Source organism: Hyperolius riggenbachi, chromosome 4, assembly GCF_040937935.1.
Source record: "Hyperolius riggenbachi isolate aHypRig1 chromosome 4, aHypRig1.pri, whole genome shotgun sequence".
In the NCBI taxonomy this organism is placed as follows: domain Eukaryota; kingdom Metazoa; phylum Chordata; class Amphibia; order Anura; family Hyperoliidae; genus Hyperolius; species Hyperolius riggenbachi.
In genome coordinates, this window is record NC_090649.1 from 134,842,312 (window position 1) to 134,865,887 (window position 23,576).

At 47.9% G+C, this 23,576-nt stretch overlaps 1 protein-coding gene and 3 non-coding genes across 4 annotated transcripts; all 4 read right to left on the minus strand.

Annotated features, from left to right (window-relative positions):
* Positions 1–308: 308 nt before the first annotated feature.
* Positions 309–500, minus strand: LOC137505692 (U2 spliceosomal RNA). Its single transcript, XR_011020297.1, has one exon. It is a non-coding gene; the product is annotated as a U2 spliceosomal RNA (small nuclear RNA).
* Positions 501–1,680: 1,180 nt separating this feature from the next.
* LOC137505782 (U2 spliceosomal RNA) lies at positions 1,681–1,874 on the minus strand. Its single transcript, XR_011020356.1, has one exon. It is a non-coding gene; the product is annotated as a U2 spliceosomal RNA (small nuclear RNA).
* Positions 1,875–17,393: 15,519 nt separating this feature from the next.
* Positions 17,394–17,584, minus strand: LOC137505181 (U2 spliceosomal RNA). The gene has a single exon (XR_011019802.1). It is a non-coding gene; the product is annotated as a U2 spliceosomal RNA (small nuclear RNA).
* Positions 17,585–20,557: 2,973 nt separating this feature from the next.
* On the minus strand, positions 20,558–21,787 carry LOC137504714 (zinc finger protein 300-like; the record flags this gene model as incomplete). The annotated part of the gene is made up of 2 exons (XM_068233299.1): positions 21,427–21,787; positions 20,558–21,381 (listed from the first exon to the last, which is right to left on the minus strand). Coding segments are annotated over exons 1-2 (1,185 nt in total), but the record flags the coding sequence as incomplete, so codon positions are not given.
* Positions 21,788–23,576: the final 1,789 nt, after the last annotated feature.

A 23,576-nucleotide genomic window follows, 5' to 3' on the forward strand; every position in this document is an offset into this window, starting at 1 on the left:
TTTTATGGGGAAGCGGGCAGAGGGGGGAGCGCTAGCGGAGGGGGTGGGGGGAATTTCCGACCCCCCCCGCGATCGGGGCATGCTCCCCCCTTATGCCTGCGACCCCATAGGGGGGCCGTATTGCGGCCTGTTCGGCCGAACAGGGCCCTGTTCGCCCGAACAGGGGCCCTGTTCGGCCCTGTTCGGGGGCATACAGAAGTTCGGGGCGAACCCGAACTTAAAAGGCCGAACACCATCAGGTGTTCGGCCGAACTCGAACATCACCCGAACAGGGTGATGTTCTGCAGAACCCGAACAGTGGCGAACACTGTTCGCCCAACACTACCTGGAGGTACTGCAATACCAGGTCGATGCGCGGAGTGGACAGAGCAAGCTCTTCTTCCATCTCCCTGTTCCAAAAATCCATTTAATATATGGTCCCCAGATAGGGGACGTATCAGATATTAAACTGATAAGAACAGATACTACACTTGATCTTAGCCAAAAGGCCGAGAAGCGATAACCCTAATTACCTTCTAAATGCAGCAGCGGCGAACAGCGCACAACCCAGCACTGCCCCGCACAGCCGGCTAACCCCGGCCAGCTACCAGCTGCCAGGGGGGGGGCCCCCTTCCCACTGCCTGTGCAGGCCTGCCGGGCCCCCGGGATGGGCGCACCTGTGCTAAACGCAGACGCACGGGCCAGGCTCAGCTGCCGCCTGATTACATTAGCATGGCCCCGCCCAGTGCCGGAACAGCCATCATCCCTCCGCTGACGTGCCTCCACGTCGAAGAGAAAAGTAAAGTAGGCTTCCGGCTCCCTGCATTCTGGCAACGCGCTAGGAGAGAGTGTGGAGGGCAGAGGAAGAAGTCAAGTCTCTAGCCTGGCTGGCTGTTTGAGAACACAGTGCGTCTTTCTTTCGTTCATCCTCCTTCCTCTTCATATCTCTCTGTCTGTGTGGACGTGCGCGGTGTGCCACAAGAGGGAGACACAGGCCGGGGAGTGGAGAGCCTAAACAGGAGTTGCCTTCCTAGCCTGCTGCACACTCTCACAGCCTGGCACTGAAGCAGGCACCTGAGCAGGTGGTGCTGAGTCATGCAGGAAGCCAACCGATGATGTCACAATGCTCTGAGCCCAGGCAGCTGCTAAGTAAAGGGGCTGCAGCCAGGGCTCTGCCTGCCAGTCCGCTGGAAGCTCTCTGGGGGAAGGATGCAGCTGCTTTTCTTGCAGAGGACAACGTGCAAACGTGAAGGAAAGTGATCTGTTCATGGTTTTTATGACCTGCAGCAACTGCGCCGCACAAGTACAATACAGACTAATCAAAATTAAAAATGATTTTTTTTTCTTTGGTTGTGGGGTTTTTTTTGTGTGTTTTTCTGACTTCTTTTCCTGTCTGTTCTCAGGTTCTGATAACCAATGCGAAATACAGAGTCCATGAATAAATGACACAGATGCACAAAAATAGGCACACACAGATTTGAAACAATGTTTTTATTGTGGATTTCACAATGTATCCTGCACCCAACAGTAGCAGCACAGACATAGACCGCACAGCAGGGTGGACAATACACAACACTTGCTACTGGCAAATTCACTTTGCAGAGGGACACTTAATTTCTCCACTACACTTCCCTACACTTAGTTAGTTAGTCAGCTGGGTATTTGAGTAGTTTTGATCTGTTTTTTGACACTAGTTAGAGAGAGTAGTGCACCGGTCCTGGAGGTACTGCAATACCAGGTCGATGCGCGGAGTGGACAGAGCAAGCTCTTCTTCCATCTCCCTGTTCCAAAAATCCATTTAATATATGGTCCCCAGATAGGGGACGTATCAGATTTTTTTAATTCTTTTATTAGAAAAATATCAAAATAAACTTTACATACTTTTCAAAAAATATCAAAGTACATTTCCATACATATTTTCAAGTGAAAAAACACCATAAAGAACATAGTACATAAACAGTTGTCATATCAGACATAAACCATAAAAAACATATTACATAAATAGTTGTCATATCAGACATATTGTATCATACATCAAGATCAACTTTATTTATACAACATAACTTCAAAACCAAATACTGTCCCTGCAAAGCTTCCTGTCTCTACAGTAAACTTTCAGGCTTCTTCTTCCTCCTACTCTTACCTACACCTTTCCCTCACACCATCACACAATATAATTTCCTGAAAAGGAAAAGGAACAAATTAGAAAAAGGCAAAAAATAAAACACAGAGTTAGATCCACTCTTTCCATTTTTTGAATTTCCATATGCCTTCTGCTTTATCAGCACCAAAGGCCTTAATGTCACAATACCCGTACAGATAAATCCTTCCACGGATCATGGATACACAATCCCTTACACTCAGACACTCTTTCTTGAAGATCAAGATATTTCTTACATCCCATAAACTAGCTTTCACACAGTTTACAATCAACCACAACACTCTGGCTTTCCCCTTCTCAATACCACACAATCCATACATCATCATACAAAAGGTCAATCGTTCCACACCAGTCAATCCTGCAATCATCTTACCCATACTCCTCCATACATCCTTCGCATACTCACAGTCCCACAAGATATGAAACACATTCTCTACCTGCCTACATCCCTCCCTTGGACACCTCTCACTAGCCATCAAACCTCTCCTATTCTGAAACTCTCTGGTAGGCAGACACTTATGAACTGCCATCCAAGATAAATCTTTGTGTTTATTAGTCAACTGACTAAGGTTAACATTAGTCCACACTTTCTCACTCTCCCTCTCAGTCAGACCACCAATCACTTCATTCACCTCCCTTTCTTCCAACACTCTCATCACTTTCTTACTCTCACACCACACCTCTCTACTCACATTCTTCAACTCATACCTCCTCATACATCTATCAATCCTCACATAAAACCATGGAGCATTAAAACACACCGGCCTCTTCAAATCCACATCTAACAACCCATACCTTCTAAACACATTCCCTGCAGCATACCTCATCATACACCCAGTCATATTCTCCTTCACACTCAGCTTCACACACAAACTCACATACTTTACCACCAAAAACTGCTCAATCTTCACCAATCCTTTGCCACCATTCTCTCGACCCTTCACCACAACCTCCCGTCTCAATTTCTCCATCTTTGAAGACCAAAAGAAAGAAAAACATGTTTTAATAATTTTCTTTAAAGTCCTATCAGGGGCTGGAAAAACATTATGTAAAAACAACATTATAGGAATCAAAACAGCCTTTATAATTAAACTCTTACCCTCCAAGGATAAAGTTCTCAGAGACCAAAACTGCACTTTTTTCTCAATCTTACACCATACCTCCTCCCAACTTTCTCTTCCATACAGCTCCCTATCAAACTTAACACCCAACACTCTCACTGCTCCTTTACACATCCCCCATCCACTTTCCTCCACATCCCTAAGTACACCAAACACCTTACACTCACTCTTCTTCATATTCACACAGAACCCACTTGCCATCAGTGGTGCTCAGCAGAGCTCGAATATTCGAGTAGCTCGAATATTCGAGCTCTTTTCCAGCTATTCGAGCTCGGTATTCGAGCTCCGAATAGCTGTAGCTATTCGAATGGGCTATTCGAGTACACTCGAATAGCCCATTCACTATTCGAGCTATTCGAGCAAACGGCGCTATTCGAGCTCGGTACCGAGCTCGAATAGCGTCATAGCCCAGATTGATGTCCTTAGAGCCAATCAGAGGGCTCCCAGGCCCTCTGACAGCAGCCAATCACAGAGGGGGACCCTGGCCAGCCTCTACCCTATAAATAGCGGCCGCCATGTTCCGTTTCTCCGTCCTTGCCTGAGACTTGCATAGAGAGAGAGTTGCTCCTTTGTGCTTTGGCTTAGCAAGAGCTTTATTGTGGTCATTTACCTAGCGTTTTTGCTCACATACACCTCCTATACACACCTATATTGTTGTTAGTTAGTTAGACATTGTATTTTAGTTAGTAGCTTTTGTGTTACATAGAGACAGGCCAGCTGCTGCAGGCTTACAGCTTTAGGCCTCAGGGCCTTGCCTGTGTGGGCAGCTGTCCTCCTGTCCTCTGTTTATTTCTCTCTATTCTATACCAGTATTTCTGCTCTCCTTTACTACTGATTGTATTAGTATTGTAGTTATATACTGTAACTGTACTAGGACACTCACTGTCACTGTTCATAGGCTACTAGCTGCTCCTGCGTGTGTGCACTCACTTTCTGTGTACACACTACACACACTCTATTTCCTTCTGATAACTGATTGATTATTGTAATTGAATATTGTAATTAGTTAGTTGTACTTACTGTTACTACTTACTGTACTAGGAGTCTAGGACACTCAGTCACTGTTCATAGGCTACTAGCTCCTGCGTGTGTGCACTCACTGTCTGTGTACACACTACACACACTCTATTTCCTTCTGATAACTGATTGATTATTGTAATTAGTTAGTTGTACTTACTGTTACTACTTACTGTACTAGGAGTCTAGGACACTCAGTCACTGTTCATAGGCTACTAGCTCCTGCGTGTGTGCACTCACTGTCTGTGTACACACTACACACACTCTATTTCCTTCTGATAACTGATTGATTATTGTAATTAGTTAGTTGTACTTACTGTTACTACTTACTGTACTAGGAGTCTAGGACACTCAGTCACTGTTCATAGGCTACTAGCTCCTGCGTGTGTGCACTCACTGTCTGTGTACACACTACACACACTCTATTTCCTTCTGATAACTGATTGATTATTGTAATTAGTTAGTTGTTTGTACTTACTGTTACTACTTACTCTTACTGTACTAGGAGTCTAGGACACTCAGTCACTGTTCATAGGCTACTAGCTCCTGCGTGTGTGCACTCACTGTCTGTGTACACACACTACACACACTCTATTTCCTTCTGATAACTGATTGCTTATTGTAATTAGTTAGTTGTACTTACTGTTACTACTTACTCTTACTGTACTAGGAGTCTAGGACACTCAGTCACTGTTCATAGTCTACTAGCTCCTGCGTGTGTGCACTCACTGTCTGTGTACACACACTACACACACTCTATTTCCTTCTGATAACTGATTGCTTATTGTAATTAGTTAGTTGTACTTACTGTTACTACTTACTCTTACTGTACTAGGAGTCTAGGACACTCAGTCACTGTTCATAGTCTACTAGCTCCTGCGTGTGTGCACTCACTGTCTGTGTACACACACTACACACACTCTATTTCCTTCTGATAACTGATTGCTTATTGTAATTAGTTAGTTGTACTTACTGTTACTACTTACTCTTACTGTACTAGGAGTCTAGGACACTCAGTCACTGTTCATAGGCTACTAGCTCCTGCGTGTGTGCACTCACTGTCTGTGTACACACACTACACACACTCTATTTCCTTCTGATAACTGATTGATTATTGTAATTAGTTAGTTGTACTTACTGACTGTTACTACTTACTTACTTACTGTACTAGGGACACTTACTCAGTCACTGTTCATAGGCTAGCTCCTGCGCGTGTTTGCGCGTGCGTGCACTCACTGTCTGTAGTGTACACACACTAAATTTACTTGTGATTACTACTGATTATTGTAACTGCTAGTTGTACTTCCTGACTGTTACTACTTACTTACTGTACTAGGGACACTCACTCAGTCACCTCACCCACCAACCCACTCCATTAAAGTACCCCACTTTTCACCCGCCCTTTTAAAAAACTTTTGTCTATACGCCCAAAACATCGAAGATGTCTGGAAGTGGCAGCCAGCGCGGTTTGGGCAAGGGGAAGGGCAGCAAGGGAATCAGGAGGAGAGGGAGCAGCATTGTGGCAGGCCGCGGCCGCGCCACCATGCACAGTTCCGCAGCAGCAGCAGCAGCGTCAGTGGCTAACATTCCTCCCATAGCCACTGGCCGTGGACGCCTTGGGCGCCGCCCAGCAGGAGCATCTGCAACTCACGCTGCAGAGACACAGCAGCAGCAGCGTGTAGCACCTGCTCCGATTTTCCTCCAGCCGGGTCGGAAACGTCCCATTGAGGAAAAGCATGCAGACACTGTGGTGCAACTCATGACGGAGGATGAGCAGCCCGCCATCAGCTCTGCATCCGAGGCCTCCACCCTCACCACCACCCCTGTTCGCAGCAGCCGCCCAGCAGGGCCTGGGGAGGAGGCCAGTTCACCGTCAGTTGGCGACCTGTCATTCAGCAGTCTTTTGACCCCAGGCATCATGAGTCAATTGTCTGCTGTTGTTGGCGATTTTGAGGAGGAGATGCTGATGGGCACTTTGGGGGATGAGGGATTGGACAGCAAGACTGTGGCGACAGTCAAGCAGCCCATCCATGCATCAGGAGAGGAGTTTGGGGGGTCCTCATCCCAGCAGGACATGTTTCAGGAGGGGGAGGATGATGATGACCCAGTGACAGACAGAGACTGGGTGCCACCACCTCCAGGGGATGTCGTCCTCAGCAGCTCTGAGGAGGAGGAGGAGGATGCTCTTGTGGGCCTTGCAAGGAGGCGCATCATTGCAAGCATTGGCAGCAGCAGTAGGCAGGTCCCACAGCCTGCTGGTGTCTCAGGCTCAGCAGCAGCAGCAGCAGCATCTGCCAGTACCACCACCAGCCGCACCCAAGCCCCCCCCCCCAACCACCACAGGGAGACAGGCAGCAGCGCTTCCATGCCGTAGGGGGATGTTTCTGTCACCAATCTGGCGATATTTCACCATGCCCACTGTGTACAGCAAGTACGCCACTTGCAACCACTGTCAGCGGAAGTTGAGCAGAGGTGCAGACCCCTTAAAGTTCAGCACCAGCTCGCTCATCAACCACCTTGCTGCGAAACATTTCCACCAGCATGAGGAGTTCCAGAGGCTGAAGGCATCTGGTGCTGGCAGTGGCACCACACCCATCACTGCACAGCCTTCAGCAGCAGCAGCAACAGCAGCCACCCGCCCTCCTGCTCCTCCAGCAGCACCAGCAGGAGTGCGGAAACGCACTGCTCCTCCCCCCTCTGCAACTCCTGCCGCCGACACTGAGGCCTGTTCTGGCAGCCAGTCCTCAGTGGCCTCCTCCGCTGTGTCTGCTGATTCCCGTGCCAGCAAAAGGCCACGCCAGAGCCTTTTGAGCGAGTCCTTCCAGGGGGTGGTTAGGGCTCTGCCTCCCAGCAGCCGTCGCGTGCGGCAGCTGAACGGCTTGCTGGCACGGGCCATGTGCTCCCAACTCCTGCCGTACACGCTCGTGTAGGAGGGGAGCGACATTCGTGCGCTGCTTGCTTGCGCAGCCCCAGACTGGCAGCTCCCCAGCAGACACTTTTTCTCCCGCAAGGCCATTCCTGCACTGCACCGCTTTGTGATGGCCAATGTGGAGCGAGGGCTGGAGCACGCGGTTGGTGAAAGGGTCCACGTCACCATGGACTCCTGGAGCAGCCGCTTCGGGACAGGCCGCTACCTGTCCTTCACTGTCCACTGGGTCAGCTTGGTGGAAGGGGGTGAGGATGGGAGAACAGCAGCGGGCACAGCAGCAGCAGCAACACAGTAGGTGGTGCCACCCCGCAGGGTCAGGGGAACTGCAGCAGGTTCCTCCGATCCTCTGCCATCCTCCGGCACACCTGGCCAAACCCCCCGCCTCAGCAGCAGTGTGAAGGCCCGCCACTGCCAAGCGCTGCTGCACTTGGTCAGCCTTGGGAAGACCAAGCTGACGGCAACCCATGTGTTGGCCAAACTCCAGGAGCAGGAGAGGATTTGGCTGACCCCCAGAGGCCTCAGAGTCGGAGAGGTGGTGGCCGACAATGGGGCCAATCTGGTTGCCGCAATAGACAGGGGAAACCTGACCCACATCCCCTGTCTTGCCCACGTGCTGAACCTGGTAGTGCAGAAGTTCTTGCGCACCTACCAGGGGATGGGCGAACTGCTGGAAACGGCAAGGAACGTTGTGCGTCACTTCCGGCGCTCGGCTGCAGCCTGTGCGAGCCTGGAAGACGTGCAAAAGGAGCTGGATCTGCCACGCCATCGGCTGATCCTTGACGTTCCGACTCGCTGGAACTCCACCCTGGCGATGTTGGAGCGTCTGGTTGAACAGAAGCACGCTGTCAACCAGTACCTTGCCCTGGCCACTGTTTCCGCCGCTCAGAGAAGGGACAAGACCAGCAACATCCCGTCCATCGTCCCCGATGATGACTGGAGGCACATGCAGCAGGTGTGCTTAGTGCTGGCTCCCTTTCTGCAGGCCACTAACATGGTGAGCAGGGACCATGCTATGGTCTGCGAGTGGGTGCCCCTGGTTTGTCTGCTGAACAGGGCCCTCGATGCTTTGCTGGAACAGGGAGCGGCAGCCTTGGACCAGCAGGAGCAGCAAGCAGCTGCACAGTCCACCTCTGAGGGGGAGGAGGAGGAGGACTTGGTGGAGGTCCCTGACCTTGCTGCTGATGAGGGGGAGCAGCACAGTGCAGCTGAGTTGGTGCGGGGGTGGAGAGAGGATGAGGCTGATGAGGCAGAGGAGGAGGATGAGGACAGCAGCACTGCCGTCGATGTGCCAGCAGACGTGGCCTGCCTCTTCCCAATGGCAGCACACATGCTGACGTGCCTGTGCAGAGACCCCAGGGTGATCCAGATGAAGCAGAGGGAGGACATCTGGATCAGCATGATGTTGGACCCACGCCTCAAGGGGAAGTTGAGCCAGTTCCTGCCGCCTGCAGGAGGAGACCCAGCGCAACAAATAAGGAGCTTGCAGCAGGCCCTTGTTGAGCGCTTGGAGGAAGCCTTCCCCCAGCCTTCCACCCCCACTGTCCAGCAGCTAGCACAGAGGCAGCAGCAGGTGCCTGCATCCAGCAGCAAGCGCCCCACAGACCTGCTGTCTCTCAGCCACGAGCTCTACAGGACTGTAGAGGCTCCGGCAGCAGTGACTAGAGAGGAGGTGCATGCAGCAGCATCCTCCACCGGTCACAGCCAGCGCCTGACCCGCATGGTGGCTGACTACATGGGGTCCTACAGCGGGCTTGACAGCGATGCCCCTGTTGATCCCATGGAGTATTGGGTCAAGCGCCTGGAGATCTGGAGCGAGCTGGCGCAGTACGCCCTGGAAGTGCTGTCCTGCCCCCCTTCCAGCGTGCTGTCCGAGCGCTGCTTCAGTGCAGCTGGTGGTGTGGTCACCGAGAAACGCTCACGTCTGTCTCACAAGTCTGTGGACAGACTGACGTTTCTCAAGATGAACCAGGCGTGGGTGGAAGGAGAGTTCCTGGCCCCTGTTGTCGGCGAGAGGGGGACATGAACTGGCTAAGAACCATCGTTAATGTGCCTTACCACCCTTTACCACCTCCTGGCTCCTGCTCACTAAGCCAGCCTGGTTCACTTTGACTATTACGTCGCCTGCAGCCACACATTTTACACCTACAGTGGGCTGCTGTGTACTGCCCTTCTGCTGTCTGTCTGTGTTTCCCACAGCCAGGGTACACAGATTTACCTTCTGCTGCCACTCTGCCACCAGCTATTACGTCAAACAATAGCTATATATCTGTGTAATTTGTTTTACAAACAAAACCAAAAAACCATAAAAAAAAAAAAAGGTTTAATTTTTCTGAGGTGCCCGGGTTGAAAACTGTGTTGTCCCAGTTGTGTATTGGACACAATGTGGGCTGCACGACCGCTGTCTGGGACCTCCTGCCTGCTGTGTTTATTTACAGCCCTGGTATCACCGCTAGGTACCAGGGCTATTATGTCACGCTGCCTGCCTGCTGCCACACTCACACTACTCCTCCATTCCTCCTGCTGATGCTGCTGTCTGTCTGTGTTTCCCACTGCCAGGGTACACAGAATTAGCTTCTGCTGCCACTCTGCCACCAGCTATTACGTCAAACAATAGCTGCTCACATTACTCCTCCATTCCTCCTGCTGCTGCTGCTGTCTGTCTGTCTGTGTTTCCCAACGCCAGGGTACACAGATTTACCTTCTGCTGCCACTCTGCCACCAGCTATTACGCCAAAAAATAGCTATATCTGTGTAATTGGTTGTAAAACCAAAACTACAAAACCATAAAAAAAAAAAAAAAAAGGTTTAATTTTTCTGAGGTGCCCGGGTTGAAAACTGTGTTGTCTCAGTTGTGTATTGGACACAATGTGGGCTGCATGACCGCTGTCTGGGACCTCCTGCCTGCTGTGTTTATTTACAGCCCTGGTATCACCGCTAGGTACCAGGGCTATTATGTCACGCTGCCTGCCTGCTGCCACACTCACACTACTCCTCCATTCCTCCTGCTGATGCTGCTGTCTGTCTGTGTTTCCCACTGCCAGGGTACACAGAATTAGCTTCTGCTGCCACTCTGCCACCAGCTATTACGTCAAACAATAGCTGCTCACATTACTCCTCCATTCCTCCTGCTGCTGCTGCTGTCTGTCTGTCTGTGTTTCCCAACGCCAGGGTACACAGATTTACCTTCTGCTGCCACTCTGCCACCAGCTATTACGTCAAAAAATAGCTATATCTGTGTAATTGGTTGTAAAACCAAAACTACAAAACCATAAAAAAAAAAAAAGGTTTAATTTTTCTGAGGTGCCCGGGTTGAAAACTGTGTTGTCCCAGTTGTGTATTGGACACAATGTGGGCTGCACGACCGCTGTCTGGGACCTCCTGCCTGCTGTGTTTATTTACAACCCTGGTATCACCGCTAGGTACCAGGGCTATTATGTCACGCTGCCTGCCTGCTGCCACACTCACACTACTCCTCCATTCCTCCTGCTGATGCTGCTGTCTGTCTGTGTTTCCCACTGCCAGGGTACACAGAATTAGCTTCTGCTGCCACTCTGCCACCAGCTATTACGTCAAACAATAGCTGCTCACATTACTCCTCCATTCCTCCACCTGCTGCTGCTGTCTGTCTGTCTGTGTTTCCCAACGCCAGGGTACACAGATTTACCTTCTGCTGCCACTCTGCCACCAGCTATTACGTCAAAAAATAGCTATATCTGTGTAATTGGTTGTAAAACCAAAACTACAAAACCATAAAAAAAAAAAAAAAGGTTTAATTTTTCTGAGGTGCCCGGGTTGAAAACTGTGTTGTCCCAGTTGTGTATTGGACACAATGTGGGCTGCACGACCGCTGTCTGGGACCTCCTGCCTGCTGTGTTTATTTACAGCCCTGGTATCACCGCTAGGTACCAGGGCTATTATGTCACGCTGCCTGCCTCATTGACTGCCTGCTGCCACACACTCATCCTCCTCCTCCTGCTGCTGAATTTACCTCCTGCTGTCTGTGTGTTTCCACTGCCAGGGAGCACATACAATGGCGCTTCCAACATGCGTGCGCCACCAGCTATTTGTTACGCTCAAAAATAGCTGCATTTCTTTAAAAAAAAAATTTGAAAAGAGAAATAAGTGAAGAAGAAGACGATATAGAAGAAGATGAAGAAGAAGAAGATGAAGAAGAAGAAGAAGAAGATGAAGAAGAAGAAGAAGAAGAAGAAGGAGAAGAAGATGAAGATGAAGAAGAAGAAGATGAAGAAGAAGAAGATGAAGAAGAAGAAGATGAAGAAGAAGAAGATGAAGATGATGAAGAAGAAGAAGATGAAGAAGATGAAGAAGATGAAGATGAAGAAGAAGAAGATGAAGATGAAGAAGAAGAAGATGAAGAAGATGAAGAAGATGAAGATGAAGAAGATGAAGAAGATGAAGAAGAAGAAGATGATGAAGAAGAAGAAGAAGATGAAGAAGAAGAAGATGAAGATGAAGAAGATGAAGAAGATGAAGAAGAAGATGAAGAAGATGAAGAAGATGAAGAAGAAGATGAAGAAGATGAAGAAGAAGAAGATGAAGAAGAAGAAGAAGATGAAGAAGATGAAGAAGATGAAGAAGAAGAAGATGATGATGAAGAAGAAGAAGATGAAGAAGAAGAAGATGAAGATGAAGAAGATGAAGAAGATGAAGAAGATGAAGAAGAAGATGAAGAAGATGAAGAAGATGAAGAAGAAGATGAAGAAGATGAAGAAGATGAAGAAGAAGAAGAAGAAGATGAAGAAGATGAAGATGAAGAAGATGAAGAAGATGAAGAAGATGAAGAAGAAGATGAAGAAGAAGATGAAGAAGATGAAGAAAAAGAAGATGAAGAAGAAGAAGAAGATGATGATGAAGAAGATGAAGAAGAAGAAGAAGAAGAAGAAGAAGAAGAAGACAATATAAAAGAAGAAGAAGATATAGAAGAAGATATAGAAGAAGAAGATATAGAAGAAGAAGATATAGAAGAAGAAGAAGAAGAAGATATAGAAGATAAAGAAGAAGAAGAAGAAGTATATACAGTACTGAACAAATTTCTGGACACAACTTTTCTTTTCAACTTTTTTTTTTTAAAGGAACATCCCCACATAATCACTTGCTGTTGTTACTTGGAAAAAAAAGAGGTTTCTTGCATCATTCACCCTCAAAACAAGTGTTGGAAGCTATTTAAGGCCATTTCGAATAGTCAGCTCGAATAATGAGCTCGAATACCGACTCGAATAGTGAGCTCGAATTCCGAGGTCGAATCGAATAGTAAAAATTATTCGACTCGAATATTCGACTGATCTCGAATAATTTACTATTCGAATTCGACCTAACTCGAATTTTGAAAAGGGGTATTTGAGCATCACTGCTTGCCATACAAAACACATCAATCAACAACTTCACTCTCCTTAACGCCACTACACTCTTACATACCACAGTCACATCATCCATATATCCAATAACACTCAGACTCCTTCCACCACTCCCAGGCACTTCCACACCTCTAACTAACTTATCATTCTTCAACATGCGTAACAAAGGGTCAATCACACACACACACAGAACAGGGGACAGAGGACACCCCTGCCTCACACCTGATCTAATACCCACTTCCTCTGTCAGCCACCCATTCACCTGTACCTTACTCACAATCTCGCTATACAGGCACTTCACCCATCCAATCATCCTCTCAGGCACTCCCATTCTCTCCAACACCTTTAACATAAAATCATGCGACACCCTATCATATGCTTTCTCAAAATCCACCGCCAACACAGCCACACCTTGCTTTCTATCCTTACAATACCACAATACATCCCTCAGACAAATCAGACTCTCAGCAATCGTTCTCCCAGGTACAGCACACACTTGTTCCTCACACACCATCTTCTCTAACACATCACGCAACCTATCAGCCATCACTTTCGCAATCAACTTGTAATCGACATTTAACAAAGAAATCGGTCTCCAATTCTTCAAGTCTTTCCGTTCACCCTTCTTATATAGCAACACAATTATACTTTCTTTCATGAACTTACTCAGGACCCCACCATCCAAAACAGCCTTACACACCTCATACACACAATCACCAATAACATCCCAGAACGTACAATAAAACTCTACAGGCAACCCATCACTTCCAGGCGTCTTCCCTTTCTTCATCTTCTTCATACAAAACTCAATCTCACCTTTCTTAACCTCTTCATTCAAAAACACTTTCTTACCGGAACCCAAACATACTTCCACTTTCTCTAGCACCTCACTTTCCACATTCAAATCTCTCTTTTTCTCACAATACAAATCCTTATAGAACTTCCATACTTCCCTCTTCACACTCTCATTACCAGACACTTCCCTCCCATCCTCATCCAGCACACACACCATTTCAGTTTTACCACCATACACCTTTTTAAAGAAAAATTTAGTACACTTCTCATCTTTCTCTTTAATTACATACTTTGCTTGAGACACTATTTTCCTCCCCTGCTCTACCATATATGATCTTACCTGCTCCCTGGCTTCCTCAATCTCCTCTCCCACCTCCTTCCCCATTTCTCTCAAAACCTCCAAATACTCTATCCTTTTCTGCAACATCTCATACTCTCTCCTCCTTTCAGCTGCTCTCTGCTTCCCAATCCGCATAAAGAAAGATTTCGTTCTCAACTTACACCATTCCCACCATTTTATCACACTCACAAAATCACTCATTCTTTTTTTTAAGTTGGCAAACAATCTCACATACTCACTCTTTACCCATTCATCTTCTAACAAACTAACATTCAGTTTCCACACACCCTTCCCATACACATCATCCACATCTATACTCACGACACACTCCAGGCATCCATGATCCGTAAAGGGTTCCCTTCCCACGGAAATATTTTCCAATTGAAAGTTCCTGGAAAGGAAACAGAAATCAATTCGTGAATACACAGAACCTTTATCACTGAAATAAGTGTACCCAGCATTTTTTCCCGCATCAATAAACTTAAACGTAGAGACCATATCCCACAATTCTTTTCCAGAGCTATCTACCCCACCACCCCCACTCCTATCACCTGCCCTTACTATGCAGTTAAAATCACCGACAAGTAAGGTAGGCTCTTTCCCCCCTAACACAACCCTCAACTTAGAAAACAAATCTAACCGCTCTTTCCTGCAAACTGAGGCATATACAGTAATAATCCTAAACAAAACCCCCTGAAACAAAAAATGTATCATTAGAGCCCTACCCTGCTCTATATGAGTAGTTCTAACTACTTTAAAAGAATCCCCCTTAAACAAAACACAAACCCCCCTGTTCCTCTGCTGGCTCAGCGACCAAACAGAGGGACCAGCAGTCCACTTTGCAGTCCTCGGTGGTTCTTTCAAGTTGCAGTCCTGTAAGCAAAAAATATTAGAACTTTTTGAAAGTAACTCCTGAAAAACTGCGGCTCTCCTATAGGGAGTCCCAATACTTCTCGTATTAAGAGAACATAATTTTAAGGATATCACCTTTTAGACTTTTTCGCCTCCTTCAAACCCCCAACACCTCCCTCCCCCTCCTCTTTCCGATTACCCCTCCCTCTTCCCTGTCTAGTTGGGCCTTCTTTCTTAGGCCCATCGTCCTTAGACCTATAGCCAGAGACTGATTTCCTGAACGGGGCCTCAGAGGCATCCGAAGATCCCCCTGGGTCGGTTGCATCAGAGTCACTACCAAAGCTTTCAATGGCCTCTCCCTTCCTTTTGGATGTTATACCACTCAGATCCATTTCCTCTGCACTCTCTGACCACAAAATCTTCTGCCCCTCCTCTTCTGACGCCCCCTGTTGGGGAGCACCACTTTGCCCTACAGAGGAAGGTCCCTCCTTACTGACAGTCTCCTCAGCAATCTCTGGCTTAGCCACCTCCGGTCCCTCACCCTGAGGAGCTCCAGATTGCCCCAGGGAGGACTCTCCCCCCTTATGGGCCATCTCCTCAGCGGTCTCGGGAGTACTAGCAGTGGGCGCTTCCGCGCCACCCCCCGAAGGGCCTACTTCGGCCTCTTCCTCCGGGAGATCACCGCTCACAGCAGCTGCATAGGATTTTTTCTCCTTTGGCCGTTTATCGCAGTTCCTTGCCAGATGTTCCTTAGATCCACACATATGGCACTCCTTTGGTACGGTACACTCCGCAGTGGTGTGCCCAGGCTCAAAGCAGTTCCTGCACACTGAGCCCTTCTTGCAAACGTCTTTAGTGTGCCCAAAAGAAAGACAGGTGCGACAGAAAATGGGCATATCTGGGTACCATAACACTCCCCGCTGACTTCCGATGGAAAAGGTCTGGGGGGGGTGGCGCCTACCATCCGGCGCAGTGGAACTAGGCCCCAGGGTGACCCAGAATCGTCTCAGTCCGTTAAAGGTTCCGCAGACATTCTTCAGTCTTACCCCCTCGGACACAAATTCGCCATAGTTCATCAAAAAGGTCCTCACATCAGTATCCGGTACAAAAGGATTAAACATCTGGACCGTAATAGGGATCCTCCTCTTAACTTCCCGGACAACAAAGCTGATGCCCTCCATTTTCTCGTGGTCCTTCTCCTGGGCCGCTCTCATCATACAGGTATGTAAACCAGCTTCTTTGGTGAAAGTCACATCAAAGTATCCAGACTTCGAGAAGCACTGGACACAGTAAATCTGCTCGTGAGGCATCTTCAGCACACCCTCAATAATCTCCTCCTGGATAAAGGAAACGGAACAAGCAAACTGCTTCGACCTGGTAACAACCAGTCGTACTGTATTTGGAGCATCAGGAGCAGAAGCCATCCTTCAGCAGCACCTTCCCATACCAATACTACAACAAAGTATGGCAGATCAGGCACCCAAAATACTGTGTATCACCCCGTAAAGGGTGATCACTCCCGCTAACGTCCACCCCTGGCCACCCAATAGCAGCAGGCAGCATGAGCTGCAAGGCCGAGTGACCAGGGATTTCTGAAACCTCCTGGCTAAGACCACTTGATCTTAGCCAAAAAGCCGAGAAGCGATAACCCTAATTACCTTCTAAATGCAGCAGCGGCGAACAGCGCACAACCCAGCACTGCCCCGCACAGCCGGCTAACCCCGGCCAGCTACCAGCTGCCAGGGGGGGCCCCCTTCCCACTGCCTGTGCAGGCCTGCCGGGCCACCGGGATGGGCGCACCTGTGCTAAACGCAGACGCACGGGCCAGGCTCAGCTGCCGCCTGATTACATTAGCATGGCCCCGCCCAGCGCCGGAACAGCCATCACCCCTCCGCTGCCGTGCCTCCACGTCGAAGAGAAAAGTAAAGTAGGCTTCCGGCTCCCTGCATTCTGGCAACACGCTAGGAGAGAGTGTGGAGGGCAGAGGAAGAAGTCAAGTCTCTAGCCTGGCTGGCTGTTTGAGAACACAGTGCGTCTTTCTTTCGTTCATCCTCCTTCCTCTTCATATCTCTCTGTCTGTGTGGACGTGCGCGGTGTGCCACAAGAGGGAGACACAGGCCGGGGAGTGGAGAGCCTAAACAGGAGTTGCCTTCCTAGCCTGCTGCACACTCTCACAGCCTGGCACTGAAGCAGGCACCTGAGCAGGTGGTGCTGAGTCATGCAGGAAGCCAACCGATGATGTCACAATGCTCTGAGCCCAGGCAGCTGCTAAGTAAAGGGGCTGCAGCCAGGGCTCTGCCTGCCAGTCCGCTGGAAGCTCTCTGGGGGAAGGATGCAGCTGCTTTTCTTGCAGAGGACAACGTGCAAACGTGAAGGAAAGTGATCCGTTCATGGTTTTTTTGACCTGCAGCAACTGCGCCGCGCAAGTACAATACAGACTAATCAAAATTAAAAATGATTTTTTTTTCTTTGGTTGTGGGTTTTTTTGTGTGTGTTTTTCTGACTTCTTTTCCTGTCTGTTCTCAGGTTCTGATAACCAATGCGAAATACAGAGTCCATGAATAAATGACACAGATGCACAAAAATAGGCACACACAGATTTGAAACAATGTTTTTATTGTGGATTTCACAATGTATCCTGCAACCAATAGTAGCAGCACAGACATAGACCGCACAGCAGGGTGGACAATACACAACACTTGCTACTGGCAAATTCACTTTGCAGAGGGACACTTAATTTCTCCACTACACTTCCCTACACTTAGTTAGTTAGTCAGCTGGGTATTTGAGTAGTTTTGATCTGTTTTTTGACACTAGTTAGAGAGAGTAGTGCACCGGTCCTGGAGGTACTGCAATACCAGGTCGATGCGCGGAGTGGACAGAGCAAGCTCTTCTTCCATCTCCCTGTTCCAAAAATCCATTTAATATATGGTCCCCAGATAGGGGACGTATCAGATATTAAACTGATAAGAACAGATACTACACTTGATCTTAGCCAAAAGGCCGAGAAGCGATAACCCTAATTACCTTCTAAATGCAGCAGCGGCGAACAGCGCACAACCCAGCACTGCCCCGCACAGCCGGCTAACCCCGGCCAGCTACCAGCTGCCAGGGGGGGGGGGGCCCCTTCCCACTGCCTGTGCAGGCCTGCCGGGCCCCCGGGATGGGCGCACCTGTGCTAAACGCAGACACACGGGCCAGGCTCAGCTGCCGCCTGATTACATTAGCATGGCCCCGCCCAGCGCCGGAACAGCCATCACCCCTCCGCTGCCGTGCCTCCACGTCAAAGAGAAAAGTAAAGTAGGCTTCCGGCTCCCTGCATTCTGGCAACACGCTAGGAGAGAGTGTGGAGGGCAGAGGAAGAAGTCAAGTCTCTAGCCTGGCTGGCTGTTTGAGAACACAGTGCGTCTTTCTTTCGTTCATCCTCCTTCCTCTTCATATCTCTCTGTCTGTGTGGACGTGCACGGTGTGCCACAAGAGGGAGACACAGGCCGGGGAGTGGAGAGCCTAAACAGGAGTTGCCTTCCTAGCCTGCTGCACACTCTCACAGCCTGGCACTGAAGCAGGCACCTGAGCAGGTGGTGCTGAGTCATGCAGGAAGCCAACCGATGATGTCACAATGCTCTGAGCCCAGGCAGCTGCTAAGTAAAGGGGCTGCAGCCAGGGCTCTGCCTGCCAGTCCGCTGGAAGCTCTCTGGGGGAAGGATGCAGCTGCTTTTCTTGCAGAGGACAACGTGCAAACGTGAAGGAAAGTGATCCGTTCATGGTTTTTTTGACCTGCAGCAACTGCGCCGCGCAAGTACAATACAGACTAATCAAAATTAAAAATGATTTTTTTTTCTTTGGTTGTGGGTTTTTTTGTGTGTGTTTTTCTGACTTCTTTTCCTGTCTGTTCTCAGGTTCTGATAACCAATGCGAAATACAGAGTCCATGAATAAATGACACAGATGCACAAAAATAGGCACACACAGATTTGAAACAATGTTTTTATTGTGGATTTCACAATGTATCCTGCACCCAACAGTAGCAGCACAGACATAGACCGCACAGCAGGGTGGACAATACACAACACTTGCTACTGGCAAATTCACTTTGCAGAGGAACACTTAATTTCTCCACTACACTTCCCTACACTTAGTTAGTTAGTCAGCTGGGTATTTGAGTAGTTTTGATCTGTTTTTTGACACTAGTTAGAGAGCGAATCAGTTAAAAATGGCGCCTGGCGGCTATGTTAATTAATGGCGCCGCATGTAAAGTATAGGCTTAACGCTATTTTTCGTTAACGCGGTTAAACAATGGCGCACGGCGGAAAAACGTACAGTGGTTTACTGAAAATGGCGCCTGTAATTAATAGCGCACGTTATTTTCGTTAAAGGTTAATTACTTTAATACTTTTCAGCGCTAAAACGGATTATTTTCCTCCAGAACCTTCTGCCTATTAACCTTAATTTTCGTTTGAACGTTCTGCCGCCTCTTAATTCTTTAACGTTATTTAACGTTAATTTCTCCGCCTTTTAACGCTATTTTCCTTTGTGCGTTAAGACTTCAAGTTATTTATTTTTTAACGATATTTTTTTAACGTTATTTAACGTTAACATATCGATACTTTAACGCAATTTCACTTTAAGCAAAAAGTTTTCCTTATGCATTTCTTAACGCTATTTCCCTTTCCACTTATTCCTTAACGATAGTTATATTTTTACATTTACTCTCCGTGTCTATCATTCGTTTGATTATAGTTATTTTTCGTTAATTATTTATTTATTTAATTTTTTTATATCTCTAATATTCTCATTTATTTATCTTGTATTTTTACTACTTAACTTTATTGTATCCAAACGCCCCCCACTCACTCTTCTATTTTTAGCTAACCTGCCATTGCCTTAAAGGCCCACTGCATTTAGTCTTTAGCTATAATCTTCTCTTAAAGGGCCACTGTATCATTATTTTCTCCAAATTATTTTCACTTAACTTTTAATTCTAATTGTCCCTAATGCTGCTATTAAGAGTTTGCAGTGGCTGTGACCGGTATCCAATATGCAAACTACAAATTAAGAAGCTACCATTGTCCATAATTCTTTTTTTCTCAACACTTATTAATTTTTCATCTGCCTATAACCATGAACATTAATTATATTTACATACTACTCATGTACAGTTTTTGAACTCAAAAATTATATGGCAGTGTAACGATGGTTGTCAACACACACAGATACTCAGATAATTATTTATCTGCAGTATCATCAACAATGCTGAAGAATACCCGAATATTCATGATCTGCAGAATCACCAATAATACCATTAATTCTAACCTCTTTACACTTTAATTCAGTGTATGTTTATATACTAATTAGTCAATTAGTCAACCTTTTTGATGTACAGGTGGTCCTGATGGAGTAATGCCTATCTCCAAGGAGAGGAGGTAGTATTACTCTTGCAGGCCAAGATCCCCAGTAGCATGAGTAAACAGACTATACTGCAGCCAGGAGCCCCTTATAGGACAAGGCCACTGGCTGTACTGTGAGGAGACTCTCTGTTAGTAGTGGTCCCATCAGTTATTGGAAACTAGGAATAAATGATATCACAGGTAGAGTTGGGCCGAACGGTTCGCCTGCGAACGGTTCCACGCGAACTTCCGTGGTTCGCTTTCTCGTCCCGCAGGCGAACCTTTGCGGAAGTTCGGTTCGCCCCATAATGCACCATGGAGGGTCCACTTTGACCCTCTACATCACAGTCAGCAGGCCCAGTGTAGCCAATTAGGCTACACTAGCCCCTGGAGCCACTCCCCCCCTAAGAAAAGGCAGGCAGCGGCCATTACGCTCACTCGTGTGCCTGCGTTAGCGAGAGTAGGGCGAGCTGCTGCAGACTGTCTCTCATAGGGAAAGATTAGTTAGGCTTAGCTTGTTCCTGGCTGCATACCTGTTCTGTGAACCCGCCACTGCATACCTGTTCTGTTCAGTGAACCCACCACAGTTCAAAACATTTCCCACACTCAGCACATGAATACGGCTTCTCACCAGTGGGAGATCTCTCATGCCTGATAAGGTTTCCTTTCTCTCCAAAACATTTCCCACACTCAGCACATGAATATGGCTTCTCACCAGTGGGAGATCTCTCATGCCTGATAAGGTTTCCTTTCTCTCCAAAACATTTCCCACACTCTGCACATGAATACGGCTTCTCACCTGTGTGAGATCTCTCATTTCTGATAAGGTTTCCTTTCTCTCCAAAACATTTCCCACACTCACCACATGAATACGGCTTCTCACCTGTGTGAGATCTCTCATGTCTGATAAGTTTTCCTTTCTCTCCAAAACATTTCCCACATTCAGCACATGAATACGGCTTCTCACCTGTGGGAGATCTCTCATGTCTGATAAGTTTTCCTTTCTCTCCAAAACATTTCCCACACTCACCACATGAATACGGCTTCTCACCTGTGGGAGATCTCTCATGCCTGATAAGGTTTCCTTTCTCTCCAAAACATTTCCCACATTCAGCACATGAATACGGCTTCTCACCTGTGTGAGATCTCTCATGTCTGATAAGTTTTCCTTTCTCTCCAAAACATTTCCCACACTCACCACATGAATACGGCTTCTCACCAGTGGCATATCTCTCATGTCTGATAAGGTTTCCTTTCTCTCCAAAACATTTCCCACACTCAGTACATGAATACGGCTTCTCACCTGTGTGAGATCTCTCATGTCTGATAAGTTTTCCTTTCTCTCCGAAACATTTCCCACACTCAGCACATGAATACGGCTTCTTACCAGTTTGAGATCTCTCATGCCTGACACGGTTTCCTTTCTCTCCAAAACATTTCCCACACTCAGCACATTAATATGTCTTCTCACCTCTGGGAGATCTCTCATGTCTGATAAGATGTGATTTACATAAAAAACATTTCCCACATGTGTAACAGGAATGAGACCCTCCAGCAGGTAGAGAGCTGTGCTGGGTATGGGGCCCTTCAGGGTTAGACAGGTGAGTGGAGTCTGGGAGAATATTTGGGGTAACCAGGATATCTGCAGGAGACTCTTGTCCAATGACATCATCATCCGTTGTACAGTCTGTGGATTCAGAGAGACGAGTCTCTGAGAGGTTCCTGATGCCGGGACTCCACCCTGTTTTGCTCTCTGTAACAGTTTCCTCCTCTTTATTTGTCCTCATCATGTCACCCTCCTCCACAGACTGCTGATCACTCCTCACATACATCTCTTCACAGAACAGGTATGCAGTGGCGGGTTGACTGAACAGAACAGGTATGCAGTGGCGGGTTCAATGAACAGTACAGGTATGCAGTGGTGGGTTCACTGAACAGAACAGTTGAACCCACCACTGCATACCTGTACTTTTCAGTGAACCCGCCACTGCATACCTGTTCTGTTCAGTGAACCCGCCACTGCATACCTGTTCTGTTCAGTGAACCATATGGGCTGTAAAGCCACTAAAACCTGCACTCTCGCCATGGTGCGCGCACCAGTCCAGCATGGCCGTCACTACACAAACAGCTGTTTGCGGTGCGTTACACGGTGAGTTTGGTGTGTCGTGTGAAGCAGTACCTTAATTACACTACCTGATTGATGTATACACATGCAAGATGTTTTAAAGCACTTTAGGCCTGTCATTTAGCATTCAATGTGATTTCTGCCCTTAAAACGCTGCTTTGCGTCAAATCCAGATTTTTTCCTGGGACTTTTGGCATGTATCCCACTACGCCATGCACCCCTCCAGGTGTTAGACCCCTTGAAACATCTTTTCCATCAGTTTTGTGGCCAGCATCATTTTTTTTTTTATAAGTTCGCATCCCCATTGAAGTCTATTGCGGTTCGAGAACTTTACCGCAAACCGAACCTTCCGCGAAAGTTCGCGAACCAGGGTCACGAACCGAAAATCGGAGGTTCGGACCATCTCTAGTGCTTGGTGCAAGTAGTGGTGGCTTGCTATAGTGTGGAGTAATGGTTGAGTTTAAGGTGGTTGCTGAATATTTGTGTGATTGCTGTGGGTGCAGGGTGCAGGAGGTCACTGTGGGTACTGCTATGAATGGCATAGTTGTTGCTATGGGAGCTTGATGTCATTGTGGTTGATGGTGGAAAAATAGGTCACTGCGGGTGCTGGGGGGATAATTAACTGTGGGTGCTTTTAAAATTAAAGGTCAGTATGTGTGCTGGAGGAAAGAGAGTTCACTGTGTGTCCTTTTGGTGAGCTCACTGCTACTCTCTAGAGGTAGAGGTCATTGTGGGTGCAGGGGGTGGGAGGTCACTAGGTGTGCTGGTATGAATGGCATAGTTGATGGTAAGGGAGTTAGAGATCAGTGAAGTCAGTTTGGTTACTGGAGGAGGAAGTGGATGCTGGATGTTGAAGAAGCCACTCTGGGCCCTTGCAATTGGAGATATCACTAGAGGTGCTGCTTTTTGGATGGCAGGTACCTGTGGGTGCTGCCGTGGACAGGAGTCTAACCATTTGTGTAGGGTAAAATCAATGTTGGTGCTGGGGGTGGAGGTAGAGGTCACTGTGGGTGGTAGGTGGAGGGAGAGGTCAGTGTGGGTGATAGGTGGAGGTAGAGGTCACTGTGGGTGCTAGGTGGAGGGAGAGTTCACTGTGGGTGCTAGGTGGAGGGAGAGTTCACTGTGGGTGGTAGGTGGAGGGAGAGGTCACTGTGGGTGGTAGGTGGAGGGAGAGGTCACTGTGGGTGGTAGGTGGAGGGAGAGGTCACTGTGGGTGGTAGGGGAGGGAGAGGTCACTGTGGGTGGTAGGTGGAGGGAGAGGTCACTGTGGTTGGTAGGTGGAGGGAGAGGTCACTGTGGGTGATAGGGGAGGGAAAGGTTACTGTGTGTTCTAGGTGGCGGGAGAGTTCACTGTGGGTGCTAGGTGGAGGGAGAGGTCACTGTGGTTCCTGGGGGAGGTAGAGGTCACTATGGGTGATGGGGAGGCATAGTTCACTATCGGTCCCAGGTGTATGGAGAGGTCACTGTGTTTGGTAGTTGGATGTAGAGGTCAGTTT